Raw genomic sequence first — 18698 nt, 5'->3', positions numbered from 1 at the left:
TAGTCTTTTAAAAACACTGTTGTAACACATTGAGCCACTAAGCATTATTTTTATGACGTTTTTCAACAGGAGGAAAACTAAAATTACTTCCAAACACTTAAAATATAGTGTGTGTTAGTAAATGCAAGACTATTGATGAACTCCAGCATGACACTGTATGATAACGCTTCATACGACTGTTTTAGAGCCTACAGCTAATCAATCTGTCACATTCTGGAGTGCGTTACAGCTCTAAAGAAAAATATAAATGACAAAGGATCTTATATAAAACAAATATATTTATAGAGATGGTATAGAAGTATATAATTTCACTCACCTGAGAAATGGCAGCCTATATTTTACGTTTTGTCAGTTTAGTGGCTAATTCCTATGAATTAGTATGAGTTATGTCGTACGAAAATGTACGATTTTAAAAAGGAGGCGTGGCACCCAACCCCAGCCCTAAACCCAATCATCATTGGGTGATGAGTAAATCGTACTATATTGTATGAATTAGATCATACGAATTAATACTAATTAGCCACAAAATCAAAAAGTTACGAATTGCTGTGAGATTGTGTTTGAAATGGAGGCCACGTGAATGGTTTGTGAACACAATTAAGCACACAGCATGCCATATCATCTGATAATTGTCATAATTGTGATAATTGATAATTCCAAAAAGCAGCTGAATGTGTTAAGCCACATAAAACAAAACAAAAATACGATGTATTTGCAGAGTTCAGCGGCTAATCAGCCGGAATCAGCTGAGGTGAAATGACGGCGGCCAGCGAGACCTAGACTCAAGTGGCCCCGCCCTTAATTATGCAGACTTAATATAACTTAATATAAACAAAACCAATGAGTTATAGAAAAAATCACCCCCTTAAAATTGTCATGAAGGGTAATAGTAGCTATATGAACCAAAATCATTCTTTGTACCAGGCTGTAAACACCTTTTTTCTGCTGTAAAGTTGGCCATTCTAACAGTGGGCTCAATTGAAATCTGCTCTATTATGGAGCCAGGACTAGCAGAATTTCGATGAATTGCAGTTTCAGTTACTTCCGTATTTGCATCACGAGGGAGAGCAGGAGGTTGCCGCTTGGCAAAAACAAGTAAATAAGTCTGTTTTATTTGTCTTTCTATGCTAGATGTTTAAACTGTCTCACACTTAAAGCTTTTAGAAGCTTTATCTCAAATGATTTAAAGACTTCATTACACTTGTGATGAAATTAATTTTACTTGACTTCACAATGAGCTAAAATATATGTGTGATATTAAACATGATGAAACATGCGAGGGCCAAAATCTGTTGAAAACATTAGCCGTGATTATTATTCAGGCTTTTCTCAGCTTTGAACAGACTCAGAGAACCACAGCTGAGAGCCGCCGCAGCTGCCAAAGGCACCGCGAGCAAAAAAAAAAAAATTCTCTTTATATAACTTGCGCCTGGGCCAACTGTATTTGTGGTTGGAGGAAATTTCTTCTCGCTTGAGTCATTGAGATCACTTGCTCTGGGTTGTTTGGCCCCTTGTGCTCTTTGATCCGTCTTTTCTTGCCTGCGCTCTATCTGTTCCCCGAACCGCTCAGACTGATGCACGGCTCTCTTCTCTGACCCGCACTAACACCGCAATCAGGCTCAGATCCAAACACTGCCTCCGCAGGCCGAGTTCAGAGCTAGCACTGCGGTGTGAGCGGGAAACCGGCGGTCTGGGCCGATTTGCGTTTCACCTTTGACCTCTGCGGGTCCTCTGAGATCTCGCCTGCCAGGCTTGCCAAGAGAGACTGCACACACTTTTGTTTGTTTGCTTGGCTTCGACTAAAGCCGCTCGACTCAATAATGATCTCCCACAGTACAGTACTGTATGCAGTCTAGTGAAAAACACCTGAACATATCAGTGTTAGCGTAAGTCTATCTATCCATCTATTTATCCATCTATCCATTTATCGTTCTGTCTCTTGTTCTATCTATCTATCACTCTATCGTTCTATCTGTCTATCATCAATCCATCCATCCGTCCGTCTGTCTGTCTGTCGTTCTACTGTTCTATCATTCTATCTATTGTTCTATCATTCTATCTATCGTTCTATCATTCTATCTATCTACCATTCTACAGTTCCATCTATCTATCTATCTATCTATCTATCTATCTATCTATCTATCTATCTATCTATCTATCTATCTATCTATCTATCTATCTGTCTGTCTGTCTGTCTGTCTGTCTGTCTGTCTGTCTGTCTGTCTGTCTGTCTGTCTGTCTGTCTGTCTGTCTGTCTGTCTGTCTGTCTGTCTGTCATTCAGTTCTATCTATCTATATATCTATCTATCTATCTATCTGTCTGTCTGTCTGTCTGTCTGTCTGTCTGTCTATCATTCAGTTCTATCTATCTATCTGTCTGTCTGTCTGTCTGTCTGTCTGTCTGTCTGTCTGTCTGTCTGTCTGTCTGTCTGTCTGTCTGTCGGTCGGTCGGTCGGTCGGTCTGTCTATCATTCAGTTCTATCTATCTATCTATCTATCTGTCTGTCTGTCTGTCTGTCTGTCTGTCTGTCTATCATTCAGTTCTATCTATCTATCTATCTATCTATCTATCTGTCTGTCTGTCTGTCTGTCGGTCGGTCGGTCGGTCGGTCGGTCGGTCGGTCGGTCGGTCGGTCGGTCGGTCTGTCGGTCTGTCTGTCTATCATTCAGTTCTATCTATCTATCTATCTATCTATCTATCTATCTATCTATCTATCTGTCTGTCTGTCTGTCTGTCTGTCTGTCTGTCTGTCTGTCTGTCTGTCTGTCCGTCCAATAAAAATAATCTGCTAATCATGCTAGCAATTATCAACATTTTAGTTCATTTTAACAATATGCTAATTCATGCTAATGCTAATTCCTGCTAGAAACACAATTCTTGCTAACTAAATGCTAACCGTTTAGTGACCTGCCTTTTTAAAAACATGTTAGTCCTTGCAACATGTTGAGTCCTAGTAAAATATCAAACATGCAAGTTTATATTCTCTGATTTTTCTGGGTCAAACCTTCAAACTTTAAACTTTCACACCTGGTTTTGTTAAGCCATCAAAGTTTGTCTTCAAACCACTCATCTAGTTCATGCTTTATTTGTTAGTTTTCACCTTTTATTAAATAATAAAATTTATAATGTTAAAAAAAACAATAGGGGCAACATGGTGGTTCAGTGGTTAACACTGTCGCCTCACACACTGGTTTGAGACCCAACTGCACCAGTTGGCAACTGGGTGCTCCGGTTTCCCCCACAGTCCAAGACATGCAGTATAGGTGAATTGAATGAACTAATAAACAGGAAAAGTTGATGGTTCATTCCGATGTGACGACCCCTGATGAATAAAGGCACTAAGCCGAAGGAAAATTAATGAATGAAAAAAAAATTATGAATCAGTCTGAACTACTTTGCAGCAAAGCCTCCTGATTTACACCAATGTTTCTGCCAGGATGTAATTGTACTTAATTTCCAAAAACAGTTCAGTTCAGATTTGCCTTTTATTTATTTATTTATTTTTCACGAGTGTCTATTTCTTCCATGTGTGGCCCAGATTCCTGCAGCCGCTCTGTTCTTCTACTGTACGTAAGGGAAATTCTCCTCTTCCCAGGTTGTTTCAGCAGTGCTCTCTCTCTGTTTCCGTGCTTTTGTTGAGGAATGCCTTCGAGACGCAGTCACCTTTGAGTAATTACCTGCTCATGTTTCACGTTGAAAGAGCGTCTCTGTTTTACAGTCGAGCGCTGTCCTCAGCTCTTATCAGACGACAGCCGTTTCAGAATCGGGACATTTAGCATTTTTTTTTCTTTCAAGTCGAAGTTGGTCTCTTGCAAAGGCAAGCACTTTATTGAAATCCATCCATCCATCCATTCTCCTGCTCTCCTCACAATTTTCTTCAATTAGTTCAGCTCCAGCTACTTAACTGAGACAGCACGTTGTGTTCTGGTCTTTATTAACTTTATAAGTTTAGACGTTTTTAATATTGAAGTTTAAACATGTGTAGCTAGTTATAATTTTAGCTCACTGCTGTTATTGTTGTTACTGTTTTACCAGCTGCAAGTTATTATACTAGATAACTGTCGTCCTAGCTATCTAGTTGCTTTTCTAGATAGCTAGCACACTATCATTCTAGTTACTGCTCTTGCTTGCTAATGTACCAGTTTTTTTCTAGCTTGCTGTTGTTTCAGTTGTTGTGATACGATTCTAGCTAGCTATCAAATTGATTATCATTCAAGCAGTCTGTCATTCAAGCTATCATTCTAGTTTCTGTTCTAGCTAGCTATAATTCTAGCTTTGTTCCAGCTAGCTGTCTTCCTAGCTGTTATTTCAGCTAGCTATCATTCTAGCTATTGGTTACTGCTCCTGCTAGCTAGGGTTGGGTATCGTTTGGAGTTATTTCGATACCGGGGCTAAATCGATACTTTTAAAACGGTACTGGTGGCTGGACCGATACTTTTGAGCCACAAAATGGTGGATGACTCTAGAAATTTTTTTTTGACAAAATCTTTTTTTTTTAAAATAATTGGGGGAGGGGGGCACATTTTAACACGTATCACAAAATACTTAAAAAAATATTCGAAGTCATTTTTAGTCATTTGATAGCTAGCTAACATTCTAGTTATTGTTCTGCTTGGCACTATAGTTTGCTGTCGTGCTAGTTAGCTATCATTTTAGCTTACTGTTTTCTTTCTATTTGTCTAAATATGTCTCCATCACACTGGTGTTTTCTTCAGAAAATGGACGTTTAGGAATTAATTTTTTCTTGCTAGCTATTGTTCTCGGTTCTTGCTAGCTATTGTTCTTGGTACTGTTTTAGCTAGCTTTTGTTCTAGCCACTGTTCTTACTAGTTATTATTCTGCTTGGCAATATATTTTGCTGTCGTGCTAGTTAGCTATCAATTAGCTTACTGTTTTCTGTCTATTTGTCTAAATATGTCTCAGTCGCACTGGTATTTTCTTTAGAAAATGGACGTTTAGATATTACTTATTTTCTTGCTAGCTATTGTTCCCGGGACTGTTCTAGCTAGCTAATATTCTAGTTATTGTTCTAGATTCCCTGCTAGCTGCGAAGGCTGGTTGGCTGGTTTTAGCTGGTTGACCAGCCTGGTTTTAGAGGGGTTTTGGCACTTTCCAGGTTGGTTTCCAGTCATTTCCAGCCTTGTCTTAGCTGGTCAGGCTGGAAAATTACCAGCTAAATCCAGCTAAAACCAGCTTGACCAGCCTGGTTTAAGCTGGACATTGCTGGTTTTGGCTGGGCTCCCAGCCTAGCTTGGCTAGTCAAGCTGGTTTAAGCTGGTCATCTCCCAGCCTGACCAGCTAAGACCAGCCTGGAAATGGCCAAAACCCGTCTTTCAGTAGGGTTGGCACTATAGTTTGCTGTTATGCTAGTTAGCTATCGTTTTAGCTTACTGTTTTCTGTCTGTTTGTCTAAATATGTCTCCGTCGCACTGGTGTTTTCTTTAGAAAATGGATGTTTAGATATTACTTTTTTCTTACTAGCTGTTATTCTCAGTTCTTGCTAGCTATTTTTCTCGGTACCGTTTTAGGTAGCTTTTGTTCTAGTCACTGTTATAGCTAGCTAATTCTAGTTATTGTTCTGCTTGGCATTATAGTTTGTTGTCGTGCTAGCTAGCTATCATTTTAGCTTACTGTTTTCTGTCTATTTGTCTAAATATGTCTCAGTCACACTGGAGTTTTCTTCAGAAAATGGACGTTTAGATGTTTCTTCTTCTTTATTTTCTTAGTTTTCTCCCTCAGTATCTGCGTCTCTGCGGTGTGTAAATCAGAAGCATGTGTGAGGTGAAAAGTTTACAGCAGTATGGATTTATGCAGCCATCATTAAAACACCATCTGATGCCAATGAGTGAAGGATTTGCTTGTTTTTAGAGAGACAGAACGTGTCTTTGGGCTGCTGCTCTGAGATCAGTCATGCTGTCAGGTCTGTGCTGTGTTGAATGGGGGTAAAACTGAACTGAACTGAACCCGGATCAGTGTTTTTGGGCAGGAGCGTGTGGGAGAGGTCGACACGAGCAGGAAATCATCAGCACTGTGGATAAATATGGCAGTGCGCCGCAGGCCCGGCTGGACGTATTAAAGAGTCACACACACACACACACACACATGCACGCACAAAGAGCTCTTGTGTCTAGACTGACCGCTGCATGTGGCTTGACTTTCAGTGATGAACGAGTGACTCTCAGGTTAAAAGAGTGTTTGTGGAGGAGGGACAGAGTAAACCCCACTCAAATCATTCAGCCTTCTCTGTTCCTGCTGTCATTATCTAGACAAGACAACAGTGTGTATATATTACAAAGTGTTTTGATTTAAATTGTTAGCGCTTCATTTCTGAATCTTTTGCGTTTGTGCTTTTTACATGCTTACACACAGTAGAGTTGATAAATAGTGACTGATTTTATTATTTTTGGATTAAATGTTTTATTTTTAAATCTTTAAATCCAAGCTTAATTTATTTCAGTGAATTTTTTCTTGTTTTATTTCAGTCTCATATGTCTATATGTGGGATGAGTGTCATGAATAAGCACATATATGCAAGTAATCTGTTGCGTAGAACAACAGTCAAACATACAACGTAACATTTATTGTGTGAGGAAAAACTGACGATGGGTCAGTGATTTATAAGAAAAGAATGCACACCCACGGTATATACGGTATATGACCTATTGAACTACTTTAGCTGCACATCGATGGATTTGCTCTTCAGTGTTTCTTGTACTTTCAGCAGTGAAAATTAAACCACACTGAACTAAATTAAACTTAAACCCTGAAAACTGGACTCACACAGTTTCAATTTACTAGAACTTCTATGTTAAGCTGCTTCGACACAATCTACATTGTAAAAGTGCTATAGAAATAAAGATGAATTGAATTGAACTGAAAATAATTAAGAAGAATTAAGAATCAAGCATTCAACATTAGTGCATTCACAAACATTTAACAGTGGAATGGCCCATCAGAATCCTCATTCGCATTTTATACAGCAATTAATCGGAAACAGTGTTTTTCCGCTTGTACTAGTTTTGTACCAAAGAGACAGTATCATTTTCCCACACCTCGAGGCATCTGTGCAGCATCCAGATCCAGACATATGCAAACACTTATAGAAAGAATGTCAAAGCAGGACAAACACGTAATCGCTGCCATTCGCCGTTCAACCACCGTGAATCTTGCATTGCATTTGCTGTACAACCTTTCCATGTTCAGTTCAGTTAACAGCGCTATAGATGTTTACAAACTTAAAATCTCTAGTCTGGAGTAAGGAAGTGTTGCTTTCTTCATTAAAAATTATGATTAAATACGGTGGGGGAAATAAGCAGTGTAGGGGAAAGTTTATTTTGAAAGTAGTGCATTACAATATTGAGTTGTTTCCCCCAAAAAGTAACTAATCACATTACTTTTGCGTTACTTTTCTTACCTGGCTGAAGTTTGATCTCTTTCAGAAGTTGGAGTGTTTTTTCACCTTTTTTATAGAGAAGCTCCCTTGTACCAACCACCTATATAACCTACACCTTCATTTTCCTTTAACAAATGTATAATAAAATTATATATTGAGAACTTTCTGAACCCAGAGCTATGCATGCTGTATATACAGATTAATGAAAGCAAGTAATATGTTGGCTACTTTTGTACGTTTTGTGTTATTATTTAAGTAAATTCACTCAATTGCATTGAGATAAAGACTGCAATAAAGCCTAAGAGTACTAACAAGAAATAATTTATTAAGGCAAAAACTGATTTTAAACCTTTAAACTATTTAATAACAAAATGAACGATACAAAAAAATCCCCAAATCAAAATAAACCTTTGATCTTTATACATTGAATACATTTCATCACGTGGCCTTAACAAATATGTAAATCGTTTCCTGAAATCTTACTATATTACAAAACGTAGTCACTTCTACAGTAATGTTAGACAGTGGCTGCATCTCCTCAACAATAAAAGCAAGAACCATTTTATTATTCATTCATTCATTTTCTTTTCGGGTTAGTCCCTTTATTAATCCGGGGTCGCCACAGCGGAATAAACCGGCAACTTATCCAGCACATGTTTTACGCAGCATATGCCCTTCCAGCCGCAACCCAGTACTGAGAAACATCCATACACACTCATTCACACTCATACACTATGGACAATTTAGCCTACCAAATTCACCTGTACCGCATGTCTTTGGACTGTGGGGTAAACCGGAGCACCCAGAGGAAACCCACGCGAACGCAGGGTAAACATGCCAACTCCACACAAAAACGCCAACTGACCCAGCCGAGGCTCGAACCAGTGACCTTCTTGCTGTGAGGCGGCAGCTCTACCTACTGCGCCACTGCGTCACCCACCATTTTATTAGTTTAGTCGAATTAATTGTTTTACCTGGAGAAAGTGAACTGATGTCAATCATTTTGTTGTGTAGCTGGAGGTGGGGTGCGGGTGTAGTGCTTCACATCCATTTGCTTTTTCAATGCCGTGAGAGATTTACTTACCCATAATCTACACTTAACGACAGTCCACTTCTTTTCTTCGATGAGTTCAAAATGACAAGAATCCATTGCAAAAATGCAAGTCTCCGGCCTGCCATTCTGACTGTCTGTAGTGATGACGGGCGATTTGCGAATGAATCGTATGTTTTAACTGGATCTTCTAAATGAACCAGTTGAACCAGTTCATTAAATTGAACGGAGTTGTCATGAAACGGTTTGCGTCTTCAGTAAGTTCTAACGTACCGGATACTCCCTCTGACTCTAAATAAACCCATATCCTTAGATATTCAGTTACTAGAACAGTACACTGTGTCATCTGCTGTGAAAAAAAAGAGACCTGGTGATGATGATGATGATGATGAGTGCAAGTTGACTGTCTGTTCCCTCGCAGCATGCTCTCTCATTGAGTGTGTGATTCATTCAAGGTCATTTTTCTTCAGCAATATGTTTTTTAAAAGCCAATTAAGCAAGGTAAAAAGCAACTCACTCATTTTTTTTAAGTAACTCAAATATTATGACTTATTTTTAAAAGTAGTGCATTACTGTACTTGTTACTTTGGAAAAGTAATATTATTATGTAACGCGCTTTACTTATAATGCGTTACCCCAAACACTGGAAATAAGTATTGAACACGTCACAATTTTTCTTAGAAAACATATTTCTAAAGGTGCCGTTGACTTAAAATTTTCACTGAATGTCGGTAACATCCAAAGAAATCCATATAGAAAAAAATCTAAACTAATTAGTTTACAAATTAAGTTATGCACAATAAGATCAAATGACACAGAGACAAATATTGAACACATGAAGAAAGGATGGTGTAGAAAAGCAGTGAACGCCCAGACAGCAGCTGGAATCTCTCATTAGTTCTTCAGCAATCCTCTGCCCTTCCTCATTGTAAATGAATAGTAGGTGCTTTAGTCTAACATTTACATTACCAGGATTATGAAGATGAAACTTACTGGTATGTTATATTCTGAAATAATTCAATGTAATTCACTAATAAACATCATTTTAGGCTACATCACTTCCTCTAATCACACTTGCGGCATTATTTAGGACGCGACAACAAACAGACTTGTTGAGAAATCTAGGGAATGATTTTCGGCCAGCTAGGGTTTGTTGGAAGAAAAAGAAAGAGGTAACATTTGGAAAAATGTTCATTACAATCAAGTTGAAAAGAAATCGAAATGTGTTGTCACTCACATATATACTGTATTGTTGTTGTTTTTTGAAATTAGTTTATATTGTGTGGGAATTCTGCATCCAGCTGCGTATTGCATGTTTGAAGCAAAAAAAAAAAAAAAAAACAGTCACACGCCCACTTCAGATTTCCAGTCGATTGATGCTTCTTTGCATGGTTTATTTTTCTATATTCAGTTTTCTGACATGTCCATGAGTGGATTGATGAAGTCATGCTCTGACATCACAGATGCTGATCCTGTGGGAGATCTGCATCAGACTGAAGTCTTCATAAACGCCGCGCTCTGAATACAGTTAAGCCGTTTTTATTAGCGTCTTTACAGCCTCCAGGTGTTTGCTCATGGACACATCTGGGATGGGCTGTTAATAAGGCCAGGCTGTGACAGAAGCTCTTGACTTCATTGACTGAACAAACCAACCTCTCGACTCTCCTGATGGAAACACTCTTGGGTCAGATGTGATTTCACTGAGTGGGTCATGAGGGCAGAGAGAAACGGTCAACCCGCTGAGCCATGGGAATGCTTTGTGTGTGTGTGTGTGTGTGTGTGTGTGTGTGTGTGTGTGTGTGTGTGTGTGTGTGTGTGTATATATATCTCTCAATGTCTCAATGTACATATCTCAATGTACATAACTTATGTTTGTGTATATAGATAGATAGATAGATAGATAGATAGATAGATAGATAGATAGATAGATAGATAGATAGATAGATAGATAGATAGATTGAATATCTAGGTTTTTATTATTAAGGGAAAACAACATACAAAACTACATCGCCCTGTATGAAAAAGTGTTCGCCCCCTAAACCTAATAACTGGTTGGGCCACTCTTAGCAGCAACAACTGGAATCAAGCATTTTCAATAGCTTGCAATGAGTTTGTTACAGTGCTGTGGAGGAATTTTGGCCCACTCATCTATGCAGAATTGTTGTAATTCGGTACATTGGAGGGTTTTCGACCATGAACTGCCTTTTTAATGTCAGCATCTCAATTGGATTTAGGTCAGGACTTTGACCAGGCCACTCCAGAATCTTATTCAGCCATTTTGAAGTCCTGCTGCGGTCACTAACAGATGGCTGGACATTCTACACACTTATATATATATATATATATCATATGATCAATAAGTATAATTACTAGTGCTGTCGAATGTCAAATATTACTCAAATTTAATCACATCCAAAATAAAAGCATGTGTGTATGTCTTTGTACTGTCCATTTTATTTTGTATATATACAAAACACTTAAGACAGACATGTATATATTTGAGAAAATGTTTATTTCTCTCTCTCTCTCTCTCTCTCTCTCTCTCTCTCTCTCTATATATATATATATATATATATCTCAAATGTTAGCGGCAAATGGACGCTTTTAAAATCTCAGTATTGATTGGTACCGAATTCCAGTATTGTGAAAACACTAGTCTGAACTGTGTTTTCTGATTAATTATAATCCCAATTTCACAATGCACACTCATAACAACAGTTTTGCTGCTTGCAAACTACTAATTTAAAAGGGGCTTAAACAACACAATTATTGATGTTTTTTGGGAAAACGTAATTGCTTTATGTTCTATTCACTTAAAATTGTTAGGTTTACTTAATCGATTTGTGTTGAGACATCATGAATGAATTGTGTGGAACCCTGCGTTTTTTACAGTACAGTTTCTGAGATGTGACTATTGCAGATTCATACATTGCGATATCGATGCTGAAACTATATATTTCAAAAGTTCACACTTAGATATTGCTTGATAATAATCGCAGGTTTGGCATGCTGTCCCGGGAGAGAACCCTGAGCTCTGAGATAATTTAGCCCAGGGCTCCCGCCTGGTCAATGAGCATGTACACTGAAAAAAGTGTTGCATGCAAAACTGTTGCAAACAATTTATTTGTGTTGAATTTAAACAAACAAATCAAATTGAGCAATGTTCAACTTAATTTGGTTGTTTAAATTCAACACAAATAAATTGTTTACAACCACTTAACGTAAAAAAATTGTGTAAATCCAAGGAATCATATTTGAATAATTTTTTTCAGTGTAAGGGGGTACGAGATCAGGTACACTGAAAAAAAAAGTGTTGCATGCAAAACTGTTGCAAACAATTTATTTGTGTTGAATTTAAACAAACAAATTAAATTTAATAGTGTTCAACTTAATTTGTTTGTTTAAATTCAGCCCAAATAATTTGTTTAACCACTCAACGTAAAAAAAATTGAGTAAATCCAAGGAATCATCTTTGAATAATTTTTTTCAGTGTAATTCTTGACAGCTCGCCCCGGGTAAAGGAGGAAAGGGGGAGATGGGGTGGATGGGGGGTTTCCTGGGAAAATGAAGATAAGGGAGTAGTTTTAGACAGGCGTTTTGATTAATCTGATTGGCTTACTAATGATAATAGATGAGAGACCAGCTGCGATCAATCATATTACGTGCTCCTCTTGAAATTAGTTTGTGAAACTTCCCTGTGTAAAGCCTTACACTGAAAAAAATGACTGCTTTTTCAACTACTTATTTAAATCCAGAAAAATAAACAGTTCTTATAGTTTTTTTGGGGACCACTTAAGTGTTTGAGTTTGTATTTGTTAAAATGATTAGGTTAACTTAATCAATTTGTGATGGGACAACATGAAGGAATGTTTTTTTACAGTGTATCATGGAGCTCTGAGATTGACAATGTCTCTTTTGGCTGCAGTATATTAATGTTGTTGTTATTGTTGTTTGTGGCTCTCCAGGTATTGGTGGACTAGAGGACTTCATCCTAAAATCAGCCACCATCTCCACATCTCCAGCCTGTCCACCTTTCACACCGCTCAACTTTGAGGCCACAGCCATCGTCAGAGTCGCAGTCGAGCCCAAACATCCAAGTATGTAAAACCAGACACTCAAACATGTAACACAAGCACTGGTTTTCATTACAGAGACAGGTGAAGCAATGTGGAACACATACAATACATACCAAATAACAGAAGTGGAGAAGAGTGTACTGAATCACCGTAATGACTCAACAGTAAAAATGAACAAGTCCCTCAAAACAGTTATTTTTTTCTCTGCCCTTGAGCTAGTCGTGCTTCTGCATGTAAAAGAAACTTTTTTAGGTATATGTTTAGTAAGCTTTTTTCCTGTCTGCAATGATTCATGTTACACAATGTAATAAGGGGGCAGCCTTACATAAAAACTCAAATGGAACTATATATATGTATACATACTGTTGAAGTCATAATTATTAGCCTCCTGTTTATTTTTTCCCCCTCATTTCTGTTTAATGCAGAGAAGATTTTTTTCAACACATTTCTAAACATAATATTTTTAATAACTCATTTCTAGTAACTGATTTATTTTATCTTTGCCATGATGACAGTAAATAATATTTTACTAGTTATTTTTCAAGACACTTCTATACAGTTTAAAGTGACATTTATAGGCTTAACTAAGTTAATTAGGTTAACTTGGCAGGTTATGGTAATTAGGCAAGTTACTGTATTATGATGGTTTGTTTGGTTTGTTCTGAAGAGAATTTGAAAGAAATATAGCTTTCTATATTAAGAGGCTAATAATTTTGACCTTAAAATGATTTAAAAAAAAATAATAAAAACTGCTTTTATTCTAGCCGAAATAAAACAAATAAAACTTTCTCCAGAAGACAAAACATTATCAGACATACTGTGAAAATTTCTCTGTTAAACATCATTTGGGAAATATTTGAAAAAGAAAAAAAAATCAAAAGGGGGCTAATAAGTCTGACTTCAACTGTATATTATGATTTTTATTAGCATTAAATTTATGAATTTATGAAGTTCACAGTGTGTCTGATAATATTTTTAATTCTAGAGAAAGTCTTATTTGTTTTATTTTGGCTAGAATTAAAAAAAAAATATATATATATATATATATATATATATATATATATATATATATATATATATATATATATATATATATATATAAAACATTTTAAGATCAGAATTATTAGCCCCTTTATGCTGTTTTTGATAGTCTACAGAACAAACCATCATTTACAATATCTTGCCTAACTACCCTAACCTGCCCAGTAAACCTAATTAACCTAGTTAAGCTTTTAAATGTCACTTTAAGCTGTATAGAAGTGTCTTGAAAAATATCTAGTCAAATATTATTTACTGTCATCATGGCAAAGATAAAATAAATCAGTTATTAGAAATGAGTTATTAAAACTGTTATGGTTAGAAATGTGTTGAAAAAAAAATATTCTCTCTGTTAAACAGAAATTAGGGAAAATTAAACAGGGGGGCTAATAATTCTGACTTCAACTCTATATACATACACACACACACACACACACACACACACACACGCACACACACACACACATATATATATATATATATATATATATATATATATATATATATATATATATATATATATATATATATATATATATATATATATATGAGAACAAATAATTTAATGATTTAATCAAATTCAATTACTTTAAATTATATTTAATTAAAGAACAAAACTTTGTAAAAATAAAATTACATAATGTGTCTTTTTATATTCTATATATGAACAAAAGGAAAAAAGAAAAATGTACATTATATTTTATAAATAAAAATGATAAAGTTTAAATATAATTTAATTACGTGTTGTGTTTTTATAAAGTTGTTCTCTTTTTGTGTGGTATGTTTTTTACTTTTATGAATACTAATTTCTGTATAATTTTTTTTTAAAAGTGTGTGTGTGTGTGTGTGTGTGTATGTGTGTGTGTGTGTGTGTAGCTTTGCATCATTTAGCAGATCTCTTTTTTTACTCTTGCGAATTTGCGATCGCTGAATCCATCGCAAAATCAACAAAAAAATCGAAATTTTTGCGATCCTGCAAAATTCCTAATTTAAGCGCAAAATAATCAAAAAAAATGTAACTCTAATAAAACATCCAATTTCAAACCATATAATCAAATTATATTTATTTCAGTTTGCAATTTGTTGTTTTATATGACTTATAGATGTTGCATTCCCAGCGCACATGATGTATTTGAGTGTCGTCTCACCTGCGCCCTCACAATCATTACATTACATGAGAGTTGGGAATTGTTTTGCCGCCTATGCAGTAAGCAGACGCAGATGAAGCGCGAGTGATTTACATGTGAAGTCAATGCAAAGATTGGATTAGACATCCTGTGGTGTAAATTGGGCGGTACGTTTGAGTTGCTCCAGACTACAAAAGAAAGTGGGAGCAAACATCTAACAAACGGAGCAATGCAACAGACAGAAAAGCAAGCAGCTTACAATGATGATGATTGGTTCAAGGATGACGGCCTTTGAACGTGACCGAATTGAAGGACATTATTTGTGCTTTACATGTATGGCTGATATTATGACTTATTAATCGCAAAGTTGTCTGCAAATTCCTGGGAATTACCACCACAAAATCAGTCATTTTTATCACAAAAAATCACAAAACAATCTTTTAAAACTATGGGGGCTGATTTAGCATGTGCATGTTGTCTTAAAATACTGCAGACGTGAGCAGCTCACTAGTTCTGGCTGTGGAGTCAGTAACTCACTGAGAAATAAAGAATCAGAATGAGTGCTGAGATGAAATCATCATGTTTAATGGGTCCCTAAGGTGCAGACAGAAAAGAAAGGTGTTTTAATGAAAGTTCACTCAGAGGTGCTGTTGTGATTGTCATTAGCAGCATCACAGAAGGCTTGGAAAATCATCTCTTGCTCACGTGGGACGCATTAGTCAATGAGCAAGTGAAACATTTCCCAGTTTAGTCTGATCTGAATTCTGCAATAGTACACAGAGCTCATTGTGAGAGCCATTTCAGGGGTTTGTTTCATAAGTCTAACTTCAGCTTGTCTTGAGGTCAGCAGGGGCCAGTGCTGCTGAAAACACTCTTTATTAAAGCAGACTCAGTGCTAGTGTTAGTGCTGTTGGGCCCAGATGTGCACAAAACTGCTCACTTTGATGTGTTGTTTGAAGAGAGAATAACAGGCTGTTTTATAGAGGTTACGTCATGCATTTTTTATCATTTTGTTGTTTTTCTCCTGAGGCTTGCTTCTAATGTTAGTCAAGTTCTTTGCACCCAAAACAGCCAGAATTTAGTATTTATGAACCCTTTGCCCCATCTTTTTCAAACAATGCATCGTTTATGCGTTCTAGATAAACAAATTATTAATTATTAATATACCTTGCTTTGGTCCAAAATTAGACCAAAATTAACCTAAGAGTGCATTGAACAACATCAAAAGGACTGCAGGCCTCACTTGCCTCAGTTAAGCTAAGTGTTCATGACTCCATCATAAGAAAAGTGAGCGTTCATGAATCCACCATATGAAAGGTGATTGTTCCTGACTCCACCATAATAAAGGCGAGTGTTCATGAATCTGCCATAAGAAAGGTGAGTGTTCATGACTCCACCATAAGAAAGGTGAGTGTTCATGAATCTGCCATAAGAAAGGTGAGTGTTCATGAATCCGCCATAAGAAAGGTGAGTGTTCATGAATCTGCCATAAGAAAGGTGAGTGTTCATGACTCCACCATAAGAAAGGTGAGTGTTCATGAATCCGCCATAAGAAAGGTGAGTGTTCATGAATCCACCATAAGAAAGGTGAGTGTTCATGAATCCGCCATAAGAAAGGTGAGTGTTCATGAATCCACCATAAGAAAGGTGAGTGTTCATGAATCCGCCATAAGAAAGGTGAGTGTTCATGAATCTGCCATAAGAAAGGTGAGTGTTCATGACTCCACCATAAGAAAGGTGAGTGTTCATGAATCTGCCATAAGAAAGGTGAGTGTTCATGAATCCGCCATAAGTAAGGTGAGTGTTTATGAATCTGCCATAAGAAAGGTGAGTGTTCATGAATCTGCCATAAGAAAGGTGAGTGTTCATGACTCCACCATAAGAAAGGTGAGTGTTCATGAATCTGCCATAAGAAAGGTGAGTGTTCATGAATCCGCCATAAGAAAGGTGAGTGTTCATGAATCTGCCATAAGACAGGTGAGTGTTCATGAATCTGCCATAAGAAAGGTGAGTGTTCATGACTGCACCATAAGAAAGGTGAGTGTTCATGACTCCACCATAAGAAAGGTGTGTTCATGAATCTGCCATAAGAAAGGTGAGTGTTCATGACTCCACCATAAGAAAGGTGTGTTCATGAATCTGCCATAAGAAAGGTGAGTGTTCATGAATCCGCCATAAGAAAGGTGAGTGTTCATGAATCTGCCATAAGAAAGGTGAGTGTTCATGAATCTGCCATAAGAAAGGTGTGTTCATGAATCTGCCATAAGAAAGGTGAGTGTTCATGAATCCACCATAAGAAAGGTGTGTTCATGAATCCGCCATAAGAAAGGTGAGAGTTCATGAATCCACCATAAGAAAGGTGAGTGTTCATGAATCCACTATAAGAAAGGTGAGTGTTCATGACTCCACCATAAGAAAGATGAGTGTTTATGACTCCACCATAAGAAAGGTGAGAGTTCATGAATCCACCATAAGAAAGGTGAGTGTTCATGACTCCACCATAAGAAAGATGAGTGTTTATGACTCCACCATAAGAAAGGTGAATTTTCATGACTCCACCATAAGAAAGGTGAATTTTCATGAATCCATCATAAGAAAGATGAGCGTTCATGACTCCACCATAAGAAAGGGTGAGTGTTCATGACTCCACCATAAGAAAGGTGAGTGTTCATGAATCCACCATAAGAAAGATGAGCGTTCATGACTCGACCATAAGAAAAGGTGAGTGTTCATGACTCCACCTAAGAAAGGTGAGTGTTCATGAATCCACCATAAGAAAGGTGAGTGTTCATGACTCCACCATAAGAAAGGTGAGTGTTCATGACTCCACCATAAGAAAGGTGAGTGTTCATGAATCCACCATAAGAAAGATGAGCGTTCATGACTCGACCATAAGAAAAGGTGAGTGTTCATGAATCCACCATAAGAAAGGTGAGTGTTCATGAATCCACCATAAGAAAGGTGAGTGTTCATGACTCCACCATAAGAAAGGTGAGTGTTCATGAATCCACCATAAGAAAGATGAGCGTTCATGACTCGACCATAAGAAAAGGTGAGTGTTCATGAATCCACCATAAGAAAGGTGAGTGTTCATGAATCCACCATAAGAAAGGTGAGTGTTCATGACTCCACCATAAGAAAGGTGAGTGTTCATGAATCCACCATAAGAAAGGTGAGTGTTCATGAATCCACCATAAGAAAGGTGAGTGTTCATGACTCCACCATAAGAAAGGTGAGTGTTCATGAATCCACCATAAGAAAGGTGAGTGTTCATGAATCCACCATAAGAAAGGTGAGTGTTCATGACTCCACCATAAGAAAGGTGAGTGTTCATGACTCCACCATAAGAAAGGTGAGTGTTCATGAATCCACCATAAGAATGGTGTGTTTATGACTCCATCATAAGAAAGAAATTGGACAATATGGTTTGCATGGCAGAGTTTTAAGACAAAAACCTTTTGAGCAAAAAGGACATAAAGGCTCATCTCAGTTTTTTCATCTTGATGATCCCCAAGACTTAGGGAGAAATGCTCTATGGAATGACGAGACAAAAATTTTACTTTTTGGAATGTCTGCATCTCATTGTGTGTGGTGTAAAAGTAATGCCGCATTTCAGAAAAAAAACCATCACATTAACAGTAAAATGTAGTGGTGGTAGTATGATGACTGGGGCTGTTTTGCTGCATCAGGACCTGGAAGACTTGCTGTGATAAATGGAAGCATCATTTTGCTGTGTATCAAAATATCCTGAGGGAGAATGTCTGGCCATTTGTTAGTGAACACAAGCTAATGCGAACAGGGGTTTTGCAGTTAGACAAAACGAAAAATAAAATGAATACTTTGGAGTTGCTTAGTCAAAGTCCTGACCTGAATCCAATTGAGATGCTGTGGCATGACCTTAAAAAGACGCATCATGCTCGAAAACCCTCCAATGTGGCTGAATTGGAACAATTCTGCAAAGATGATTTTGCCAAAGTTCCTCCACAGCACTCTAACAGACTCATTGCAAGTT

At 37.2% G+C, this 18698-nt stretch overlaps 1 protein-coding gene across 1 annotated transcript in view; it reads left to right on the top strand.

Annotated features, from left to right (window-relative positions):
• The window catches only part of efl1 (elongation factor like GTPase 1), a 208272-nt gene that overhangs the window by 127643 nt on the left and 61931 nt on the right, over positions 1-18698 (top strand). Inside the window, exon 15 of the mRNA XM_056461027.1 lies at positions 12411-12542. Coding sequence (XP_056317002.1) covers positions 12411-12542 — 132 coding nt within the window. The remainder of the gene's footprint in view (positions 1-12410; positions 12543-18698) is intronic.

This window comes from Danio aesculapii, chromosome 7, assembly GCF_903798145.1.
Source record: "Danio aesculapii chromosome 7, fDanAes4.1, whole genome shotgun sequence".
NCBI classification, from domain to species: domain Eukaryota; kingdom Metazoa; phylum Chordata; class Actinopteri; order Cypriniformes; family Danionidae; genus Danio; species Danio aesculapii.
The sequence above is the reverse complement of the archived record's forward strand: the minus strand, read 5'-3'. Positions and strand labels throughout refer to the sequence as shown.